The sequence below is a fragment of the Taudactylus pleione genome, unplaced genomic scaffold (genome assembly GCF_031769625.1).
Source record: "Taudactylus pleione unplaced genomic scaffold, aTauple2 ptg001984l, whole genome shotgun sequence".
Lineage (NCBI taxonomy): Eukaryota > Metazoa > Chordata > Amphibia > Anura > Myobatrachidae > Taudactylus > Taudactylus pleione.
In genome coordinates this window covers 769,379-792,441 of record NW_028286380.1, presented here as the reverse complement: position 1 = coordinate 792,441, position 23,063 = coordinate 769,379, and the positions used below count along the sequence as shown (strand labels likewise).

Sequence of the window (23,063 nt, the reverse complement as noted above, 5' to 3'; positions counted from 1 at the left end):
TCCAGCACATACAGTAATAACATAGTGCAATGTGCTCACCAACAAGACAGTCCCTCAGCACTATTCCAGCACATACAGTAATAACATGGTGCAATGTGCTCAGCAACAAGACAGTCCCTCAGCACTATTCCAGGACATACAGTAATAACATGGTGCAATGTGCTCACCAACAAGACAGTCCCTCAGCACTATTCCAGCACATACAGTAATAACGTGGTACAAAGTGCTCACCAACAAGACAGTCCCTCAGCACTATTCCAGCACATACAGTAATAACATGGCGCAATGTGCTCACCAACAAGACAGTCCCTCAGCACTATTCCAGCACATACAGTATTAACATGGTGCAATGTGCTCAGCAACAAGACAGTCCCTCAGCACTATTCCAGCACATACAGTAATAACGTGGTGCAATGTGCTCAGCAACAAGACAGTCCCTCAGCACTATTCCAGCACATACAGTAATAACATGGTACAATGTGCTCACCAACAAGACAGTCCCTCAGCACTATTCCAGCACATACAGTAATAACATGGTGCAATGTGCTCAGCAACAAGACAGTCCCTCAGCACTATTCCAGCACATACAGTAATAACATGGTGCAATGTGCTCACCAACAACAGTCCCTCAGCCCTATTCCAGCACATACAGTAATAACATGGTGCAATGTGCTCACCAACAAGACAGTCCCTCAGCACTATTCCAGCACATACAGTAATAACATGGTACAATGTGCTCACCAACAAGACAGTCCCTCAGCACTATTCCAGCACATACAGTAATAACATGGTGCAATGTGCTCACCAACAAGACAGTCCCTCAGCACTATTCCAGCACATACAGTAATAACATGGTGCAATGTGCTCACCAACAAGACAGTCCCTCAGCACTATTCCAGCACATACAGTAATAACATGGTGCAATGTGCTCACCAACAAGACAGTCCCTCAGCACTATTCCAGCACATACAGTAATAACATAGTGCAATGTGCTCAGCAACAAGACAGTCCCTCAGCACTATTCCAGCACATACAGTAATAACATGGTGCAATGTGCTCACCAACAAGACAGTCCCTCAGCACTATTCCAGCACATACAGTAATAACATGGTGCAATGTGCTCACCAACAAGACAGTCCCTCTGCACTATTCCAGCTCATATAGTAATAACATGGTACAATGTGCTCACCAACAAGACAGTCCCTCAGCACTATTCCAGCACATACAGTAATAACATGGTGCAATGTGCTCACCAACAAGACAGTCCCTCAGCACTATTCCAGCACATACAGTAATAACATAGTGCAATGTGCTCACCAACAAGACAGTCCCTCAGCACTATTCCAGCACATACAGTAATAACATGGCGCAATGTGCTCACCAACAAGACAGTCCCTCAGCCCTATTCCAGCACATACAGTAATAACATGGTACAATGTGCTCACCAACAAGACAGTCCCTCAGCACTATTCCAGCACATACAGTAATAACATGGTGCAATGTGCTCACCAACAAGACAGTCCCTCAGCACTATTCCAGCACATACAGTAATAACATGGTACAATGTGCTCACCAACAAGACAGTCCCTCAGCACTATTCCAGCACATACAGTAATAACATGGTGCAATGTGCTCACCAACAAGACAGTCCCTCAGCACTATTCCAGCACATACAGTAATAACATGGTGCAATGTGCTCACCAACAAGACAGTCCCTCAGCACTATTCCAGCACATACAGTAATAACATAGTGCAATGTGCTCAGCAACAAGACAGTCCCTCAGCACTATTCCAGCACATACAGTAATAACATGGTACAATGTGCTCACCAACAAGACAGTCCCTCAGCACTATTCCAGCACATACAGTAATAACATGGTGCAATGTGCTCACCAACAAGACAGTCCCTCTGCACTATTCCAGCTCATATAGTAATAACATGGTACAATGTGCTCACCAACAAGACAGTCCCTCAGCACTATTCCAGCACATACAGTAATAACATGGTGCAATGTGCTCACCAACAAGACAGTCCCTCAGCACTATTCCAGCACATACAGTAATAACATAGTGCAATGTGCTCAGCAACAAGACAGTCCCTCAGCACTATTCCAGCTCATATAGTAATAACATGGTACAATGTGCTCACCAACAAGACAGTCTCTCAGCACTATTCTAGCACATACAGTAATAACATGGTGCAATGTGCTCACCAACAAGACAGTCCCTCAGCACTATTCCAGCACATACAGTAATAACATAGTGCAATGTGCTCACCAACAAGACAGTCCCTCAGCACTATTCCAGCACATACAGTAATAACATGGCGCATTGTGCTCACCAACAAGACAGTCCCTCAGCCCTATTCCAGCACATACAGTAATAACATGGTACAATGTGCTCACCAACAAGACAGTCCCTCAGCACTATTCCAGCACATACAGTAATAACATGGTACAATGTGCTCACCAACAAGACAGTCCCTCAGCACTATTCCAGCACATACAGTAATAACATGGTGCAATGTGCTCAGCAACAAGACAGTCCCTCAGCTCTATTCCAGCACATACAGTAATAACGTGGTGCAATGTGCTCACCAACAAGACAGTCCCTCAGCACTATTCCAGCACATACAGTAATAACATGGTGCAATGTGCTCAGCAACAAGACAGTCCCTCAGCACTATTCCAGCACATACAGTAATAACATGGTGCAATGTGCTCAGCAACAAGACAGTCCCTCAGCACTATTCCAGCACATACAGTAATAACATGGTACAATGTGCTCACCAACAAGACAGTCCCTCAGCACTATTCCAGCACATACAGTAATAACGTGGTGCAATGTGCTCACCAACAAGACAGTCCCTCAGCACTATTCCAGCACATACAGTAATAACGTGGTGCAATGTGCTCACCAACAAGACAGTCCCTCAGCACTATTCCAGCACATACAGTAATAACATGGTACAATGTGCTCAGCAACAAGACAGTCCCTCAGCACTATTCCAGCACATACAGTAATAACGTGGTGCAATGTGCTCACCAACAAGACAGTCCCTCAGCACTATTCCAGCACATACAGTAATAACATGGTGCAATGTGCTCACCAACAAGACAGTCCCTCAGCACTATTCCAGCACATACAGTAATAACGTGGTGCAATGTGCTCAGCAACAAGACAGTCCCTCAGCACTATTCCAGCACATACAGTAATAACATGGTGCAATGTGCTCACCATCAAGACAGTCCCTCAGCACTATTCCAGCACATACAGTAATAACGTGGTGCAATGTGCTCAGCAACAAGACAGTCCCCCAGCACTATTCCAGCACATACAGTAATAACATGGTACAATGTGCTCACCAACAAGACAGTCCCTCAGCACTATTCCACCACATACAGTAATAACGTGGTGCAATGTGCTCAGCAACAAGACAGTCCCTCAGCACTATTCCAGCACATACAGTAATAACATGGTGCAATGTGCTCAGCAACAAGACAGTCCCTCAGCACTATTCCAGCACATACAGTAATAACGTGGTGCAATGTGCTCACCAACAAGACAGTCCCTCAGCACTATTCCAGCACATACAGTAATAACATAGTGCAATGTGCTCACCAACAAGACAGTCCCTCAGCACTATTCCAGCACATGCAGTAATAACATAGTGCAATGTGCTCACCAACAAGACAGTCCCTCAGCACTATTCCAGCACATACAGTAATAACATGGTGCAATGTGCTCAGCAACAAGACAGTCCCTCAGCACTATTCCAGCACATACAGTAATAACATAGTGCAATGTGCTCACCAACAAGACAGTCCCTCAGCACTATTCCAGCACATACAGTAATAACATAGTGCAATGTGCTCACCAACAAGACAGTCCCTCAGCACTATTCCAGCACATGCAGTAATAACATAGTGCAATGTGCTCACCAACAAGACAGTCCCTCAGCACTATTCCAGCACATACAGTAATAACATGGTGCAATGTGCTCAGCAACAAGACAGTCCCCCAGCACTATTCCAGCACATACAGTAATAACGTGGTACAAAGTGCTCACCAACAAGACAGTCCCTCAGCCCTATTCCAGCACATACAGTAATAACATAGTGCAATGTGCTCACCAACAAGACAGTCCCTCAGCCCTATTCCAGCACATACAGTAATAACATGGTGCAATGTGCTCACCAACAAGACAGTCCCTCAGCACTATTCCAGCACATACAGTAATAACATAGTGCAATGTGCTCACCAACAAGACAGTCCCTCAGCACTATTCCAGCACATACAGTAATAACATAGTGCAATGTGCTCAGCAACAAGACAGTCCCTCAGCCCTATTCCAGCACATACAGTAATAACATGGTGCAATGTGCTCACCAACAAGACAGTCCCTCAGCACTATTCCAGCACATACAGTAATAACATGATGCAATGTGCTCACCAACAAGACAGTCCCTCAGCACTATTCCAGCACATACAGTAATAACATGGTGCAATGTGCTCACCAACAAGACAGTCCCTCAGCTCTATTCCAGCACATACAGTAATAACATGGTGCAATGTGCTCAGCAACAAGACAGTCCCTCAGCACTATTCCAGCACATACAGTAATAACATGGTGCAATGTGCTCACCAACAAGACAGTCCCTCAGCTCTATTCCAGCACATACAGTAATAACATGGTGCAATGTGCTCAGCAACAAGACAGTCCCCCAGCACTATTCCAGCACATACAGTAATAACATGGTGCAATGTGCTCAGCAACAAGACAGTCCCTCAGCACTATTCCAGCTCATACAGTAATAACATGGTGCAATGTGCTCACCAACAAGACAGTCCCTCAGCACTATTCCAGCACATACAGTAATAACATGGTGCAATGTGCTCAGCAACAAGACAGTCCCTCAGCACTATTCCAGCACATACAGTAATAACATAGTGCAATGTGCTCACCAACAAGACAGTCCCTCAGCCCTATTCCAGCACATACAGTAATAACATAGTGCAATGTGCTCACCAACAAGACAGTCCCTCAGCCCTATTCCAGCACATGCAGTAATAACGTGGTGCAATGTGCTCAGCAACAAGACAGTCCCTCAGCACTATTCCAGCACATACAGTAATAACATGGTGCAATGTGCTCACCAACAAGACAGTCCCTCAGCACTATTCCAGCACATACAGTAATAACGTGGTACAAAGTGCTCACCAACAAGACAGTCCCTCAGCACTATTCCAGCACATACAGTAATAACATGGTACAATGTGCTCACCAACAAGACAGTCCCTCAGCCCTATTCCAGCACATGCAGTAATAACGTGGTGCAATGTGCTCAGCAACAAGACAGTCCCTCAGCACTATTCCAGCACATACAGTAATAACATGGTGCAATGTGCTCAGCAACAAGACAGTCCCTCAGCACTATTCCAGCTCATACAGTAATAACATGGTGCAATGTGCTCACCAACAAGACAGTCCCTCAGCACTATTCCAGCACATACAGTAATAACATGGTGCAATGTGCTCAGCAACAAGACAGTCCCTCAGCACTATTCCAGCACATACAGTAATAACATGGTACAATGTGCTCACCAACAAGACAGTCCCTCAGCACTATTCCAGCACATACAGTAATAACATGGTGCAATGTGCTCAGCAACAAGACAGTCCCTCAGCACTATTCCAGCACATACAGTAATAACATGGTACAATGTGCTCACCAACAAGACAGTCCCTCAGCACTATTCCAGCACATACAGTAATAACATGGTACAATGTGCTCAGCAACAAGACAGTCCCTCAGCACTATTCCAGCACATACAGTAATAACATGGTACAATGTGCTCAGCAACAAGACAGTCCCTCAGCACTATTCCAGCACATACAGTAATAACATGGTACAATGTGCTCAGCAATAAGACAGTCCCTCAGCACTATTCCAGCACATACAGTAATAACATGGTACAATGTGCTCACCAACAAGACAGTCCCTCAGCACTATTCCAGCACATACAGTAATAACATGGTGCAATGTGCTCACCAACAAGACAGTCCCTCAGCACTATTCCAGCACATACAGTAATAACATGGTACAATGTGCTCAGCAACAAGACAGTCCCTCAGCACTATTCCAGCACATACAGTAATAACATGGTACAATGTGCTCACCAACAAGACAGTCCCTCAGCACTATTCCAGCACATAAAGAGAAACCAGATGTCCCAATGTTTCTATAGATTGAAGCAGGGGTATTCAACATGTACGTTCCAGCTACTGTGCAACTACACATCTCAGCATGCCCTGCCACAATTTTAGAGTGCCATAACAGCAACACTGTGGCAGGGCATGCTGGGATGAGTAGTCCCACAGCAGTCCGTTTACATATAACAAAGAAGCAGCTTCAATTGCTCCATAAACTAAGAGCCTAATTTCCAGGTGACAGAACTGCTATAGAAAGGGGCTCAGCGCTATACCCGGGGGCGGGAGGGCACTTACACAAAGATATCATCCCTGTCCATGATGTGACTGAGCATTTCATCCAGCTGGAAGATCTTGTGGAAACGATGGTTGTACACATCCGTCACCACCATCTGAGACACAAAAAACAAGTCAGGGTGCGCACTATGCTTACCGCCGGCACACGGTAAGGACGGGTGAGGCTTACGTTTTCCGCTGGCACTCCCGATAGCTTAGATAAGGCCGAACACAAGTCAGAGACTGTCCCCATCTTAGGCACAATCAGCCGATACTGCAGCGAGATAGGAAGATGACAAGTGCAATATGATTTATTTACACCCTATTACTATACGTGCACCCCCCACACACCCTATTACTTTAAGTCCCACCCCCACACACCCTATTATTATAAGTCCCACCCCCACACACCCTATTACTATACGTGTCCCCCACACACACCCTATTACTATAAGTCCCACCCCCACACACCCTATTACTATACGTGTCCCCCCTCCACACACCCTATTACTATACGTGTCCCCCCCCCACACACACCCTATTACTATACGTGTCCCCCCTCCACACACCCTATTACTATACGTGTCGCCCCTCCACACACCCTATTACTATACGTGTCCCCCCTCCACACACACCCTATTACTATACGTGCACCCCCCCACACACCCTATTACTATACGTGCACCCCCCCACACACCCTATTACTATACGTGTCCCCCCTCCACACACCCTATTACTATACGTGTCCCCCCCCCACACACCCTATTACTATACGTGTCCCCCCCTCCACACACACCCTATTACTATACGTGCACCCCCACACACACCCTATTACTATACGTCCCACCCCCACACACACCCTATTACTATACGTCCCACCCCCACACACACCCTATTACTATACGTGTCCCCCCCCACACACACCCTATTACTATACGTGTCCCCCCCCACACACACCCTATTGCTTTACGCATCCCCCCCAAACACACACCCTATTACTATACGTGTCCCCCCCACACACACACCCTATTACTATACGTGTCCTCCCCACACAACCTATTACTATACGTCCCACCCCCCCACCCTATTATTATACGTCCCACCCCCACACACCCTATTACTATACGTGTCCTCCCCACACACACACACCCTATTACTATACGTGTCCTCCCCCACACACACACCCTATTACTATACGTGTCCTCCCCCACACACACCCTATTACTATACGTCCCATCCCCACACAGACCCTATTACTATACGTCCAACCCCCACACAGACCCTATTACTATACGTGTCCCCCTCACACACACCCTATTACTATACGTGTCCCCCCCCACACACACCCTATTACTATATGTGTCCCCCCTCCACACACCCTATTGCTATACGTGTCCCCCCACACACACCCTATTGCTATACGTGTCTCCCACACACACACCCTATTGCTATACGTGTCCCCCACACACACCCTATTGCTATACGTGTCCCCCACACACACCCTATTGCTATACGTCCCACCCCCACACACACCCTATTGCTATACATCCCACCCCCACACACACCCTATTGCTATACGTGTCCCCCCCACACACACACCCTACTGCTATACGTGTCCCCCCCACACACACACCCTACTGCTATTCGTGTCCCCCCCACACACACCCTACTGCTATACGTGTCCACCCCACACACACCCTATTACTATACGTGTCCACCCCACACACACCCTATTACTATACGTCCCCCCCCACCCTATTACTATACGTCCCACCCCCACACACCCTATTGCTATACGTCCCACCCCCACACCCTATTGCTATACGTCCCACCCCCACACACACCCTATTGCTATACCTCCCACCCCCACACACACCCTACTGCTATACGTGTCCCCCCCCCCACACACCCTATTGCTATACGTATCCCCCCCACACACACACCCTATTACTATACGTGTCCCCCCCACACACACACCCTATTACTATACGTGTCCCCCCCAAACACCCTATTACTATACATGTCCCCCCCCAAACACCCTATTACTATACGTGTCCCCCCCAAACACCCTATTACTATACATGTCCCCCCCCAAACACCCTATTACTATACGTGTCCCCCCCAAACACCCTATTACTATAAGTGTTCCCCCCCACACACACCCTATTACTATACGTGTCCTCCCCACACACCCTATTACTATACGTCCCACCCCCACACACCCTATTACTATACGTGTCCTCCCCCACACACACACCCTATTACTATACGTGTCCTCCCCCACACACACCCTATTACTATACGTCCCCCCCACACACACCCTATTACTATACGTCCCCCCCACACACCCTATTACTATACATGCCCCCCACACACCCTATTACTATATGTGTCCCCCCCACACACCCTATTACTATACGTGCCCCCCCACACACCCTATTACTATACGTGCCCCCCCACACACCCTATTACTATACGTGTCCCCCCACACACACCCTATTACTATACGTGTCCCCCACACACACACACCCTATTACTATACGTGTCCCCCCCACACACACACCCTATTACTATACGTGTCCCCCACACACACACACCCTATTACTATACGTGTCCCCCACACACACACCCTATTACTATACGTGACCCCCCACACACACACCCTATTACTATACGTGACCCCCCACACACACCCTATTACTATAAGTGTGTCCCCCCACCCACACACACACACACACAGTGTAACCTACCTGGTTGGGCTTGCACTGTGGGTCAGCGCGGACCAGGAACACCTCCATGGCGCGGTCCTTCTTCATGGGGAGCGGTAAGGTGAGATAACAGAAGGGATCAAAGGTCACGGATACTTTAGCGCACTCTGGGCACACAAGCGTAGATTTAAAGAGGCCGTGGAAAATATCTACAATGATAGAGTGGTTCCGCCGCAGGTGATTGTCCCACGCTTCGCTGGCCACTATCTGCAAATGGGAAATCATGTAATAAACCAAAGCCAGACACATATTATATGAGCGATGTATAACGTCCCCGTACCGAGTCCGGCCGCCCGTTAGCGTCCTTCAGCTCTAGGTACGGCTTCTTCTTCACTCTGTTCAGGTCCTCGTGCAGGCCGTCTAATAGGAAGGCCAAAAGCTCCTGGGAGTCCTGCTGCTGGTACCCAGAGAACTGAGGGGCGAAGCGGCCAACTTGTGTCTGAGAAGATAAAGGTCAGCGAGTCAGAATTAGCGCCAGGAGCTGCCTGACCACGGGAAGGTTAGTCTGAGCCAAGGAGCACAAACCCCTCACTCAGGGGCATATCCGATTGGCTATGAATTACTGCGGGTATGCGAACTCCCGATACCCGCGCTCCTAATACCCGCAGTAGTCTATAAAAAATAAGAGTTATGGTATAACATACCTTTGTTTACTCTCTTTCTTCGAGGTCCATGGGATCCACAGCCATTACGTTGGGGTATGAATCCCGGTCACCAAACAGTTAATACAAACAAGCTCTCTGCTCCCAGGATGCACCGGGTTTCCTCCTCATATACCCCACCTCCTGCCTCAGGTAGCCAGTTCGTTACCAAGCTCAAGCAGCCAGAGACAAACAAAGGGTAAAAAAAGAAAAGACCCATACTCACGAGTCCAGACTCTCCAGAGAAGAAACTACGGAAAACCTCCCCTAGAACTACAGGTGCGTCTGGGTGGGTGTCCTGTGGACCCCATGGTCCTCGAAGAAAGAGTTAATAAAAATATGAGATATGGTAAGAACTTACCCTTGTTATCTCTATTTCTACGAAGTCCATAGGGTTCCACAGGATACCTTGGGGTATAGGTGTGACGTCAGTCGCAGGGCACCAAAGAGTTAAGCTTTCAGCCTCCCAGGATGCACTAGGTCCCCCTCCTATACCCCGCCCCCGAGCCAAGGCACCTCAGTTAGTTACCAAGCCATAGGCCGGAGGAGGAGAAGGAAGAGAGAGAACAAAGATCTGGACACATACAAGAATCACATTCTCACCAGAGGGAGACGGAAAACCGGTGACCAGAGCAAAGCCCATCTGCAGCACAGGTGCGACAGGGCGGGAGTCCTGTGGAACCCTATGGACTTCGTAGAAATAGAGATAACAAGGGTAAGTTCTTACCATATCTCATATATTCTACTTCAGGGTCCATAGGGTATCCACAGGATACCTTGGGGATGTCCCAAAGCAGTATCCTTTAAGGGTGGGGACGCTCCTGTGCAGAAAGGAGAATCCGCCGCCCGAAGGAAGCATCCTGAGAGGCGAAGGTGTCAAACCTGTAATACCTCACGAAGGTATGGACAGAAGACCACGTAGCAGCCTTGCAGATCTGAACTGCCGAGGCACCACGTCGAGCTGCCCACGAAGGACCCACAGACCTAGTGGAATGAGCCTTCAGAGAAGGAGGGACCGGTAGGCCTTCATGAAGATAAGCTTCAGAAATAGCCATACGGATCCAGGCTGCCAAAGTTTGCTTTGAAGCAGGCCAACCCTTTTTACGGAAGCCAAAGAGGACAAACAAAGCGTCCGACTTCCTAAACGAAGAAGTGCGGTCAACATAAGTCCTTAAGGCCCGCACAACATCCAAAGAGGCCTCACCCACGGAAAGACCCGGTGAGTTAAAGGCCGGAACAACTATTTCCTCGTTAATATGAAACTGGGAAACAACTTTGGGAAGAAACTCGGGCCGAGTGCGGAGCACTGCCCTGTTCCCATAAAAAACCAAGAAAGGGGGTCTACAAGAAAGAGCCCCTAACTCAGAAACACGTCTGGCCGAAGCAATGGCCAGAAGGAAAACAGTCTTAGCTGTTAGCCATTTAAGATCCACTGAGCCCAGTGGTTCAAACGGCGGTCCTTGGAGAGCCCTCAGGACCACAGCCAAATCCCAAGGCGCCACAGGTGGAACAAAGGGCGGCTGAATGCGGAGAACACCCTGCATAAAGGTGCGCACATCCGGGATTGTAGCAATCCTACGGTGAAACCAGACAGATAGGGCCGAAACCTGTACCTTCAAAGAAGCAAGGCGAAGCCCATGATCTAGTCCCGCTTGCAGGAAGGCGAGAATCCGAGACAGACGAAACTCCCGCGGTGCATAACCTCTCGGTCGACACCACTGGAAGAACGTATGCCACACGCGATGGTATATCCTCGCGGAAGACGGTTTCCGAGCTCGTAACATGGTACGCACCACAGAGCTGGAAAACCCCCGGGACCTCAGCATGGCCGTCTCAACAGCCACGCCGTCAAAGACAGCCGAGTCAGGTCCGGGTGAAGGCAAGGACCCTGAGACAGAAGGTCCGGTCGTAGGGGCAAACGCAGAGGAATGTCCACGGACAGACCCTGAAGGTCTGAGAACCAGTGCCGTCTGGGCCACGCGGGAGCTATCAACAGGAGCGTCCCTCCTTCCTGTTTGAATTTCCGGGTTACCCGTGGAAGAAGGGAGACCGGAGGGAACAGGTATGCGAACCGGAACGTCCACCGGACGGACAGAGCATCCACCAGAGACGCCCCTTCGTCTCTTGTGCGAGACCCGTACACCGGCAACTTGTTGTTGTGCCGGGACGCCATGAGGTCGATTTCTGGAAGACCCCACCTGTCCACCAGTAGTTGAAAAACGTCCGGGTGCAGGGACCATTCCCCCGGATGAACGTCCTGGCGACTTAGAAAGTCCGCCTCCCAATTGAGCACCCCCGGGATGAAGACCGCTGATATGGCCGGAAGATTGCGCTCCGCCCAAACCAGGATCCGAGAGACCTCTACGAGAGCCGCCCGACTGCGAGTTCCTCCTTGCCTGTTTATGTAGGCCACGGTGGTAGCGTTGTCCGACTGGACCTGCACCGGGCGACCCTGGAGAAACCGCTGTGCCTGCTGGAGAGCATTGAAAACCGCACGGAGTTCCAAGATATTTATTGGAAGCTCCGCTTCTGCCGGCGTCCACCTGCCCTGGAACAAGTGTGGACCCGAAACTGCTCCCCAGCCCCGAAGACTGGCGTCCGTTGTCAACAGGACCCAATTTGGAACCCAGAACGGACGTCCCTTGTTGAGGTGGGTCGTCTGTAACCACCACGTAAGGGACAGGCGAACCTCCTGGGTGAGCACAATCGTCTGGGACTTCAGAGACTGAGTCAGCCCGCTCCACTTGGACAGGATCAGGTGCTGCAGAGGTCTGGAGTGAAACTGGGCGTATTCCACCATGTCGAACACCGACACCATGGAGCCCAGTAACCTCATCGCCGAGTGTAAGGACACCCGGCGGCTGTGCAGACAACTGCGCACCCTTGACTGTAAAGCAGAGATCTTGTCCTCCGTCACGAAGATCCTTTGCTGTCCCGAGTCCAATAAGGCTCCAAGATGCAGAATCCTCCGAGACGGGATTAGAGTGGACTTCTGCCAGTTGATTAGCCAGCCGTGCCGTTGCAGCAGTGCAATGGTCAGGTCCAAGTGGCGTAACAGGAGCTCTGGAGATCCTGCCACCAATAACAGGCCGTCCAAATACGGCAACATGCGGACTCCCTGCAGCCGCAGAGAAGCCGCCATGACCGCCATCACCTTGGTGAAAACACGTGGTGCTGTTGCCAGGCCAAAAGGTAACACCCGAAACTGGAAGTGGTCGCTGCTGATTGCAAACCTGAGGAACTGTTGATGGCGCCAAAGAATAGGGACATGCAGGTAAGCGTCCTGTATGTCCAATGACACCAAGTAGTCCCCAGGTTCCAGCGCCAGAATGATGGACCGTAGGGTCTCCATCCGAAACTTCGGGACCCGCAAAGACTTGTTGAGTGCTTTGAGGTTGAGAATCGGACGATATGACCCATTGGGTTTCTGTACCAAAAATAGATTTGAATAGAAACCCTGGCCCCTCTGGGAGAATGGAACCGCCACTATAACTCCAGCCTGGAGCATAGTGTGCAATACCTTCCGCAGCTCCGTAGCCTTGTTCCGGTCTGATGGGAGACCCGTGGTGAAGAAGCGAGCCGGGGGTCTGTGCCGGAAGGAGAGGGCGTATCCGTGGGAAACCACCTCCAGAACCCAAGTGTCTGTCGTAGTGGTCGACCAACACTGGGCGAACTGTAGCAGGCGGCCTCCCACCCTGGGATCCCCCAAAGGGAGGCCCGGACCGTCAGGCCGCAGGCTTGTCATCTGGCTTGGGGGCCGGACGTCTGGTACTCCATGCCTGCTTCCGGGGCTTGACCGATTTCTTAGGGCCAGCCTGTCGAGGAAACGACTGTGGTTTGGGCCTGCCCTGGGCCCTAGATGACCGAAAGGACGATGGTCCCGAACCAGAAGGAGCAGCGGCCGACGGGAGACAGGCAGATTTGGCTGCCGCCAGCGTGGCCACAATCTTATCCAGATCCGGACCGAAGAGAACTTCTCCGGTAAACGGCAACGCTTCCAGACCTTTCTTGGAATCTGCGTCCGCCTTCCAGGATCGCAGCCACAAGGTGCGACGAGCAGCTACCGCTGCTGAAGAAATTCTAGACACCAGAGTACTAATGTCTAGAGCCGCCTCGTTGATGTAGGTGGCCGAATCACGGAGATTGCCAATCAACTCCGCCAGATCGGCCGGACAGTCGGATTCAAAAGAAGCCTCTAATGAATCCGCCCAGCGCTCCATCGCTCTGGCAACCCAGCAAATGGCCATAGCCGGCCGTGCTGCCCCCCCTGCAAGGGAATAAGCGGACTTCAGGCAGATTTCTACCTTGCGGTCCGTAGCATCCTTAAGGGAGGACATGGATGGCATCGGCAATGTGGCACTACGGACAAGACGGGTCACGTGAGAATCCACCTGTGGAGGGGATTCCCACTTCGCAAAATAATTATCCGCGAACGGATAAGCCACCGCCAGGCGTCTCTGCGGCTGGTATCTTTTGCCAGGTTGTTTCCACGCCTCCTCTAAATGGTCCACCAACTGACCCGAAAGAGGAAAGACTGTGGCATCGCCCTTCACATCTTTGAAAAAGGCATACTTAGATTTAGCCGCTGGGGGAACTTCGTCCTCAATCACCAAGGCTGTGCGGACCGCCCGAATAAGTCCAGGAATATATACTTTGGACTTAGCATCAGCGTCCTTAGTATGGAGAGGTTCCTGATCGTAAGGATCTAGAATCTCCCCATCATCAGACGTCCCTTCGTCATCCTCATAAGGAGCGGACAGAGACGCCACCGGCCTTTTATGAGACCGCATCACAGACTCCCCTTGCAACACATCCGACAAGTGCTGTACAGAACTCGTCAGGGAGTTAACCCACGCTGGCTCCTGAGAACCCGGGAGCGGGGAAATAGGGAGACTGTGGGGTACCACCAATTGTCGTGGGAACCCCTGCATGGGTGACGACACCACAGACTGCTGGGACAAACCCATCGGAGTAAATGCGGGCTGCGGAGCTAACTGGCCCACTAAAGCTGTTAACGCCTGAGCGAAACAAGCCCAGGGCGGCTCCTGTACCGGTGCTGTAACCGTAATAGGCCGCGCCATGGACAAACACTGCCGGCAAAGGCCCTCCGCGCTACCCTCCCCCTCCGCTAACGGTACTTTGCACGTGGTACACTGTAGCCGGAGGGGAAAATCACTTTCAGACATGATGGCACCACGTATGTGACCTCTCTCACCAATTAAGTATTAAATAGGCGAGAGACCACCCTGCAGCACCGCACCGCAAGGGCTTTAGCAGAAAGAACAGGGACAGTAATAAAGCTGACAGTTTAGAGAAGAAAAGATTACAGGCAGCAGCGCTAGCACAGTCACATACAATGCAGAAAAATAACAATTCCTGCACTAACAGCGCTGATCACTCAACTACACAGACACAGGGCCTGGTAGGACACAGCGCTGCATACACAGACCTGACCACAGCGGAGGAGAGGTATGCGGGGGGACCCAGACCACGATGCTTCCTTCCAGCGCTTCCAGCAGCGTTCACCATGCGTTCTGGAGAAGATGGCCGCCGAGGAGCAGAGAGGAGGCTGGCCTGGGGGAGGAGCGCTGCCACAGGACCAGTCGGCAGCATGCAGAGAGGGCTGTGTGCAGCGGGGGAGGCGCCGGCTGTGAGACAGGGAAGGCGCGCTCCCCTGGCATGCATTTAACCCCTGGGACGCCGCAGCGCTACCGCTCTGCTGCGGTCCGCTGTCCCAGGGGGTAGTGGAAGCGCAGGTTGGTCGCCTGGCTCCACGCTGCAGCCAGTCCCCAGGGAGCCCCCTGCCTGGGGACTTAGGACCATGTGATCAGCGGGGACCCACCGCGGGACCCCGCTGCTTACCTCTGTCCCCCTTGAATCCGGCCATGGTCCGGAGCATCTGGGGTCACCGCTAGCTGTGACCCCAGACGCCCACCAGCATCCCCGGATCAGTACCGGCGTTCTGGTACCGGCGGGGTGTAGGGAAGACAGCATGGACGTCAGGACTGACTGTCCATGCTGTTCATCCAGTTGTGCAGCCACAGCTGCATGAAGAATAAGCTTCAGGGGCTCTTCTAGCCCCCACTCCAACAGGTGCACCCGACTCCGGCCGGGCACCAAACTAAACTGAGGTGCCTTGGCTCGGGGGCGGGGTATAGGAGGGGGACCTAGTGCATCCTGGGAGGCTGAAAGCTTAACTCTTTGGTGCCCTGCGACTGACGTCACACCTATACCCCAAGGTATCCTGTGGATACCCTATGGACCCTGAAGTAGAAAGGTATGTTATACCATAACTCTTATTTTCTTCTTCGGGGTCCATGGGGTCCACAGTCATTACGTTGGGGATATCACAAAGCACTAACCCTACGGGCGGGGACGCTCCTGACTCTCGGAAGAGAGGAGAATCCTACGCCCGAAGGAGGCATCCTGAGAGGCAAAGGTGTCAAAGGCATAAAATTAGACAAAGGTATGGATGGAAGACCATGTGGCTGCTTTACATAATTGCTCAGCAGAAGCACCCCGGCGGGCCGCCCATGATGGACCTACCGCCCTAATAGAATGTGCAGTCACTGAATCCGGCACACGCATACCAGCCTGTGTATAAGCCAATGAAATTGCCATGCGAATCCACCTGGCCAGTGTCTGTTTATTGGCTGGCCAGCCACGCCTATGACAACCATAAAGCACAAAAAGTGAATCGGACTTCCTCCATTTGCTCGTGCGTTTAACATAAATTCTCAACGCACGGACCACATCCAGGGAAGCCTCACCTTGTGAGAGCCTTGTGCCCTGAAATGCTGGAACTACTATTTCTTCATTAATATGAAATTTAGACACCACTTTCGGAAGGTAACCCTCCCTAGTACGTAGTACTGATCTATCTTGATGAAATATCAAGAACGGCTCTCGGAAGGAAAGCGCAGCTAAATCCGACACTCTACGTGCAGATGCCACAGCAAGGAGGAATACCGCCTTGCTGTTAGCCACTTGATGTCTATTGAATTTAAAGGCTCGAACGGAGGAGCTTGTAAAACCTTCAGAACTAGAGTCAGGTCCCACGGAACAACCGGGGAAACAAAGGGAGGCTGAATCCTCAACACCCCCTGAAAAAAGGTCTTTATATCCGGTCTCAGAGCAATTTTATGTTGGAACCAGACTGAAAGAGCTGACACCTGTACCCTTAAAGAGGCCAGGCGGAGCCCTTTTTCCAGACCGCTTAAAAGAAAATCCAGCACTATGGATATCAGGAATTTATGTGGATCATACCCTTTCAGTTCACCCCTATAATATATACGGGCTGATGGTTTCCGTGCCTTCAACATCATCCGTATAACAGACTCGGAAAACCCCTTCTTCCTCAAGACGGAGGCCTCAAGAGCCATGCCGTCAAAGATAGCCGATGAAGATCCGAGTACCAGCAGGGACCCTGTATCAACAGATCCGGTCTCAATGGGAGAGGCCATGGAGTGTCTATGGAGAGGGACTGTAGATCTGTGAACCAGTGCCGTCTCGGCCATGCCGGAGCTATTAATATGACGGTGCTGCCCTCTTGTTTGATCTTTCTGACCACTCTGGGCAGAAGAGCAAACGGGGGAAACAGATATACCAGCTTGTAACGCCACTTTACTGTCAGTGCGTCTACAAACTCGGATCTCGGATCTCTTGTCCAGGATCCGTACCTGGGAACCTTGTTGTTCCTTCTTGATGCCATCAGATCTATTCCTGGTAGACCCCTCCTGTCCACAAGGTTCTGAAAAACATGTGGATGTAGGGCCCATTCCCCTGCATTTATCTCTTGCCGACTGAGAAAATCGGCCTCCCAATTCAGGATTCCTGGAATGAACATGGCAGATATCGTGGGCAGATGAGTCTCTGCCCATACCAGGATTCTTAATACCTCTGCCAAGGCGGCCCGACTCCTCATGCCCCCTTGATGATTTAGGTAGGCGACTGCGGTGCGATTGTACGACTTTATCTGCACCGACCTGCCCTTTAAGATTTCCTGAGCCTGCACTAAAGCTTTGAATATAGCTCTTAATTCCAGGATGTTTATCGGTAGCCGGCTTTCCGTCACTGACCACTTTCCTTGGAAAGTGTGTGACCCTGTCATCGCCCCCCAACCTTGAAGACTGGCGTCGGTTTTGAGCAATGTGCAATCCGACACCCAAAACGGGCGACCCTGCCTGAGATGCTTTGTCTGCAACCACCAGGTCAGGGACAACCATACCTCTGGAGAGAGACGCAGCAGCTGAGACCTGATCGTGCGATGATCCTTGTTCCAGCGAGACAGAACGAATTGCTGCAGTGGTCTGGAGTGGAATTGAGCGTATTCCACCATCCTGAAGGTGGCCACCATCGACCCCAGGACCTGCATGGCTACTAGAACAGATATCTGCCTGTTGCAAAGCAACCTGCGTATTCGTGATTGTAGGGCCAGGATCTTCTCCTCCGGCATATATATTCTCTGCACCACGGAGTCCAATCTCGCTCCCAAATGGCACATCTGTTGTACCGGACAGGGTGACGACTTTTGCCAGTTTATGATCCAGCCGTGACTGTACAGACATGATACTGTCAGCCTCAAATGATCCTGTACCTGCTGTGGGGACTGCCCCAGCAACAGAAGGTCGTACAAGTAAGGCAAAATCCTGACTCCTTGGTGTCTGAGGCATGCCATCACCTTGGTGAATACCCGAGGGGCTGTGGACAGGCCAAACGGCAGGGCCTGGAACTGAAAATGTTCCTCCCCTACCGCAAAACGAAGAAATTTTTGATGAGCCTGTGTGATTGGGATGTGAAGGTAGGCATCTTGTATGTCTAGGGACACCATATAGTCCCTCTGTTCCATTGCCAACACAATCGATCGCAATGTTTCCATCCTGAACCCGGGGGCTCGAACAAATTTGTTGAGCTCTCTCAGATTTAGAATAGGCCGGTATGACCCATTCGGTTTCTGAACCAGGAACAGATTGGAGTAAAACCCCTCTCGGAACTGGTTCTCTGGCACCGGAATCACTACTTCTGATGCTAGTAAGGCAAGAATAGCCTTCTGAAGGGCCAAAGCTCTTTCAGAACCCACCCGTGGGTTTACACAAAAGAACCTTTGAGGAGGAGTCCTCCAAAACGTCAGGGCGTACCCTCGGGAAACAACTCCCCGAACCCAGTCATCCTCCATCGTGAGGTGCCAGGGCTCTGAGAACCAAAACAGTCGGCCCCCCATCCTGGGATCCCCCAGGGGGAGGCCCGTCTCATCAGGCCACTGGTTTATCCTGGACCCTAGATCCTGGAAATTTGTTCTGCCAGGGCTTCCTGGGTCCTGCCTTTCTTTGTGGAAATCTCGCTGAGGGCTGACCTTTGGCCTTGCCCTGCGGCCGAAACTCCCGAAAGGACGCCCTCCTCAATTTGGACAAGGTTGCTGATGGCAAACCTGCCGTCTTTGAGGCTGCCATGGAGGATACAATTTTGTCCAGTTCTGGACCAAAGAGAACACCTCCTGTGAATGGAAGGAATTCTAGGGCCTTTTTGGACCCGGCATCCACCCTCCAATCCTTCAACCAGAGGATCCTACGTGCCACCACGGACTCAGCTGAAACTTTAGAGGAAAGGATCCCTGCATCCAAGGCGACATCTCCCAAATACGAGGCCCCTTCTCTAATAAAGGAGATCATATCCAGTTGCTCCTTAGAGGCATCTGGTAAAGACTCCGTTAAGAGTCTTGGCCCACTCCTCAATAGCTCTTGCTACCCAGGCAGTGGCCATAGCTGGGCGGGTGGCCGTTCCTGCCAGCGAAAAAATAGATTTGAGACAAGTCTCCAGTCTCCTATCCGTGGTTTCCTTCAGCGAAACTGCTGGGATTAGCAGAGTGGTACGTTTAATCATCTGTGCCACATGCGCATCAACTGACGGTGGATTCTCCCACTTAGCACAGTCCTCTGCTGGAAAAGGATATAGAAGCGCCATTCTTTTAGACGAATGGCCTATCTTATCCGGACGGACCCAGGCTTCCTCCATAAGTTCTGATAAATGTTCAGACTTTGGGAATTCTGCCTTAACCACCTTCTGGCGCTTGAACAGGGGGGCTTTCCTAAGCGGAAGATCCCCTTCCTCGATATTTAACACTGATTTTACAGCCCTTATCAGAAAAGGGACATCGGCTACTGGGAAATGATCATCACCCCCCTCGGAGCTAGACTCCTGCGAAGAGTCCTGTGCCTGCTCCTTGGAGGAGGCACTGGAGTACTCACCCATGTAAGGCGGTACATGGCGCCTAGATTTAGGCTGCTTTGGCTTGACAGCCTGAGGCTGAAAAACACCCGAGGATGATGCCATAACCTTACCAGCACCAGGGTCCATCCAAGGCGGCCACATCATGGGCATAGGATGCATCTGCTGAGGCAAACCCCAAACCGGTGGTACCGGGGCAGCCAGCCGTTCCGCCACCTGAGCCATAACCTGAGAAAATGATGCCCAAGGAGGCTCAGGGCCTGAAACAGGCAGAATTAATTGGTGTGGAGGCTGTCTGAAACAGTTCCCACAAAGCCCATTTTGTAGAAAGTCCTGTGGGGACAATCCTGCCTTGCAGGCTACACAGGATATCAGCAACGGGGCTCCCGCCCCCTGACCCTCAGACTCCTTAGACATATCACTATGCCACTGGTTCTGAGCGTATATCTGCTGCTTTCTTCTCTCAAGCCCACACACCCATAGCAAGGGAAGGGGAGAGACAGTGACAGTATACAGGAATTACAGTTCTTTTACAGAAGAAACAGAATCCATAAACAACAATCACGTCATGCATAAATACTGTGCGAGCCATATGCATATAAGCTCTCACTACCACAATCAGCCTGAGCTTAGGTAGGATAACAAGAGATATGGTAAGAACTTACCTTTGTTATCTCTGTTTCTACGAAGTCCATAGGGTCCACAGGGTTGACCTTGGGGTATAGGTTGGGAACCAAATCCGGGCACCACGCAGTTAAAGCTTTTAGCTCCCAGGATGCACTTGGGTCCACTCTCCCTATAACCCCACCCCCAAGCCAGAGGCACCTCAGTTTGTAAGTAGCCAAAGGCCGGAGGAGGAGAGAAAAAGAGAGAGAAAACTGGAACACTCGATAACCATACTCACAGAAATGGGAGACGGAAAACCGGTGACCAGCCACACAGCCCATTCGAAGCCAGGTGCGTCAGGGCGGGCGCCCTGTGGACCCCTATGGACTTCGTAGAAACAGAGATAACAAAGGTAAGTTCTTACCATATCTCTTGTTTTCTACTTCAGGGTCCATAGGGGGTCCACAGGGTTGACCTTGGGGATGTCCCAAAGCAGTTCAACCAAGGGAGGGGACGCTCCTGTGCTGAGAGGAGAATCCGCCGCCAAAAAGGAAGCATCCGGAGAGGCAAAGGAAACCAATGCCTAGAACCTTAAAAAGGTGTGGACAGAAGACCACGTGGCCATCTAGCAAGGCAAAACAGCCAAGGCGCCACAGCGAGCCACCCACGAGGGTTACATGGCCCGAGAAAAAACAAGCATCAATAACAGAAAGGCCTACCCATGGGTAGGCCCCTGAAGAAGACATACGAGGCCGTCCAGCCAACATTTGGCCATAGGCCGGCCATCCTTTCCTGTTAAAACCAGAAATTTCAGACCACCAACAAGGAGTCCGATTAACGGATCACATAAATCCACAGAGGCCGGACTACAGTCAATGAGGCCACACCAGCCGAGAGGACTGGGGACTGAATGGCCTCACCATAAGTTCCAGAATAATATGGAACCTAAAAATCACTAAGAAGAAACACAGGGTGAGAGCAACTCACACCCTGACAAGATGCCCTCCAGAAGAGGGAGCCACATGAGAACGCTCCCAATTCCGACACTCACCTGGGTGATATAAACTCCCTGAGAGAAAGAGAGAAAGCCAAAGCAATAGACCATGTAATGGCTATCACAACCAGCGGTTCCATTAACTTTCCCCGGAGTTAACGAAGAACCACTACTAACTCCCAAGGAGTCCCTAGGGAGGACAAATGGAGGCATAATCCAGAAAACACTCCAAAGGATGAACTGGATATCAGAGCGGAGCAATTCCATATCTTAATCATACTGACAGTGTAGAGATCCGCACTGTCAGGAAGGCCAGGCCGAGGGTGAAACCCAAGCCAGCCAGAAGGAATGCCAGAATATCTGGAAATCCTGGACCCCAGAGGATCATATCGACAGGTATAATACCATAAGAATTATGGCTGCCACAGTTTGTGGTAGGTCCCAGCAAAAGCTGATCCATGTGCTCTAATCATTCCAACGATGACAAAGCCAGGGAAGCCGCAAGACCACTGTAGGGACGCAGTCAAAGACAAACGACCCAGGTCCAAGGCAAACCCCAGGACCCTGAGACAACAGGTCTGGGCAGTGAAGCATCAGGAATGGAGTATCGATGGAGAGACTCCGAAAAACCAAGTACCCCTGACATCTGGGGCAATCAGGAGCCACCAGCAGGAAAGCATCTCCGTCTCGATTGAAACACTTCCCTCGAGGAAGAATGGAGACCGGAGAACACAGGTACGCAAATTGGAAGAACCACTTCACCGACAAAGAGTCACTGAAGGTTGCTTCAGAATCCCCAGAGTTGGACTGTAACACCATAGTGTGATAGAGTCAGAAGGCCATGAGGGTCACCTCAGGAGGACCCCCCCCCCTGCTCACCAGGAGATGAAACCTCTCTTGGGGAAGAGACTAGTCCCCTGGATGCACGTCGTGACGGCTGAGGACTCCCGCTTCCCAATGGAGAGCACCTGAAATGAACACTGTCGAGATGGTCGGGAGGAGACCCTTAGACAATGTCCGAATGTATGACATACCTGACATTGCCACCCAACGAACAGTATTGCTAAAAAGAAAGCCACTGTTCTGACCCTGTCGGACTGAACTTTTTCAGGTTCACCGGGAAACAAGGGCTATGCCAGAGTGAAGGCCCAAGACAGGCTAAAGTTCCAACAAGTTAATTGACAGGGTGGAATCGACAGACATCCAACTGCACTGAAATGGATGCGAACCAGACACTGTCCTTAGCAAAGAATACCCTGGACGAGATGGCCATAGTCACCCGAAAAGGGACCGACTTGCCTCCGGGGAGAGCATCATCGTTTGAACAGTGATCAGACAGAAAA

General features: G+C 50.8%; 1 protein-coding gene across 1 annotated transcript in view; it reads right to left on the bottom strand.

The window, feature by feature from the left end:
- USP4 (ubiquitin specific peptidase 4) overlaps nt 1–23,063 on the bottom strand; it is a 102,581-nt gene that overhangs the window by 34,779 nt on the left and 44,739 nt on the right. The window contains exons 10-13 of the mRNA XM_088465377.1: nt 9,536–9,694; nt 9,238–9,462; nt 6,678–6,761; nt 6,509–6,603 (exon numbers count right to left, since the gene is read on the bottom strand). Of these exons, the coding sequence (XP_088321503.1) occupies nt 6,509–6,603; nt 6,678–6,761; nt 9,238–9,462; nt 9,536–9,694 (563 nt within the window). The remainder of the gene's footprint in view (nt 1–6,508; nt 6,604–6,677; nt 6,762–9,237; nt 9,463–9,535; nt 9,695–23,063) is intronic.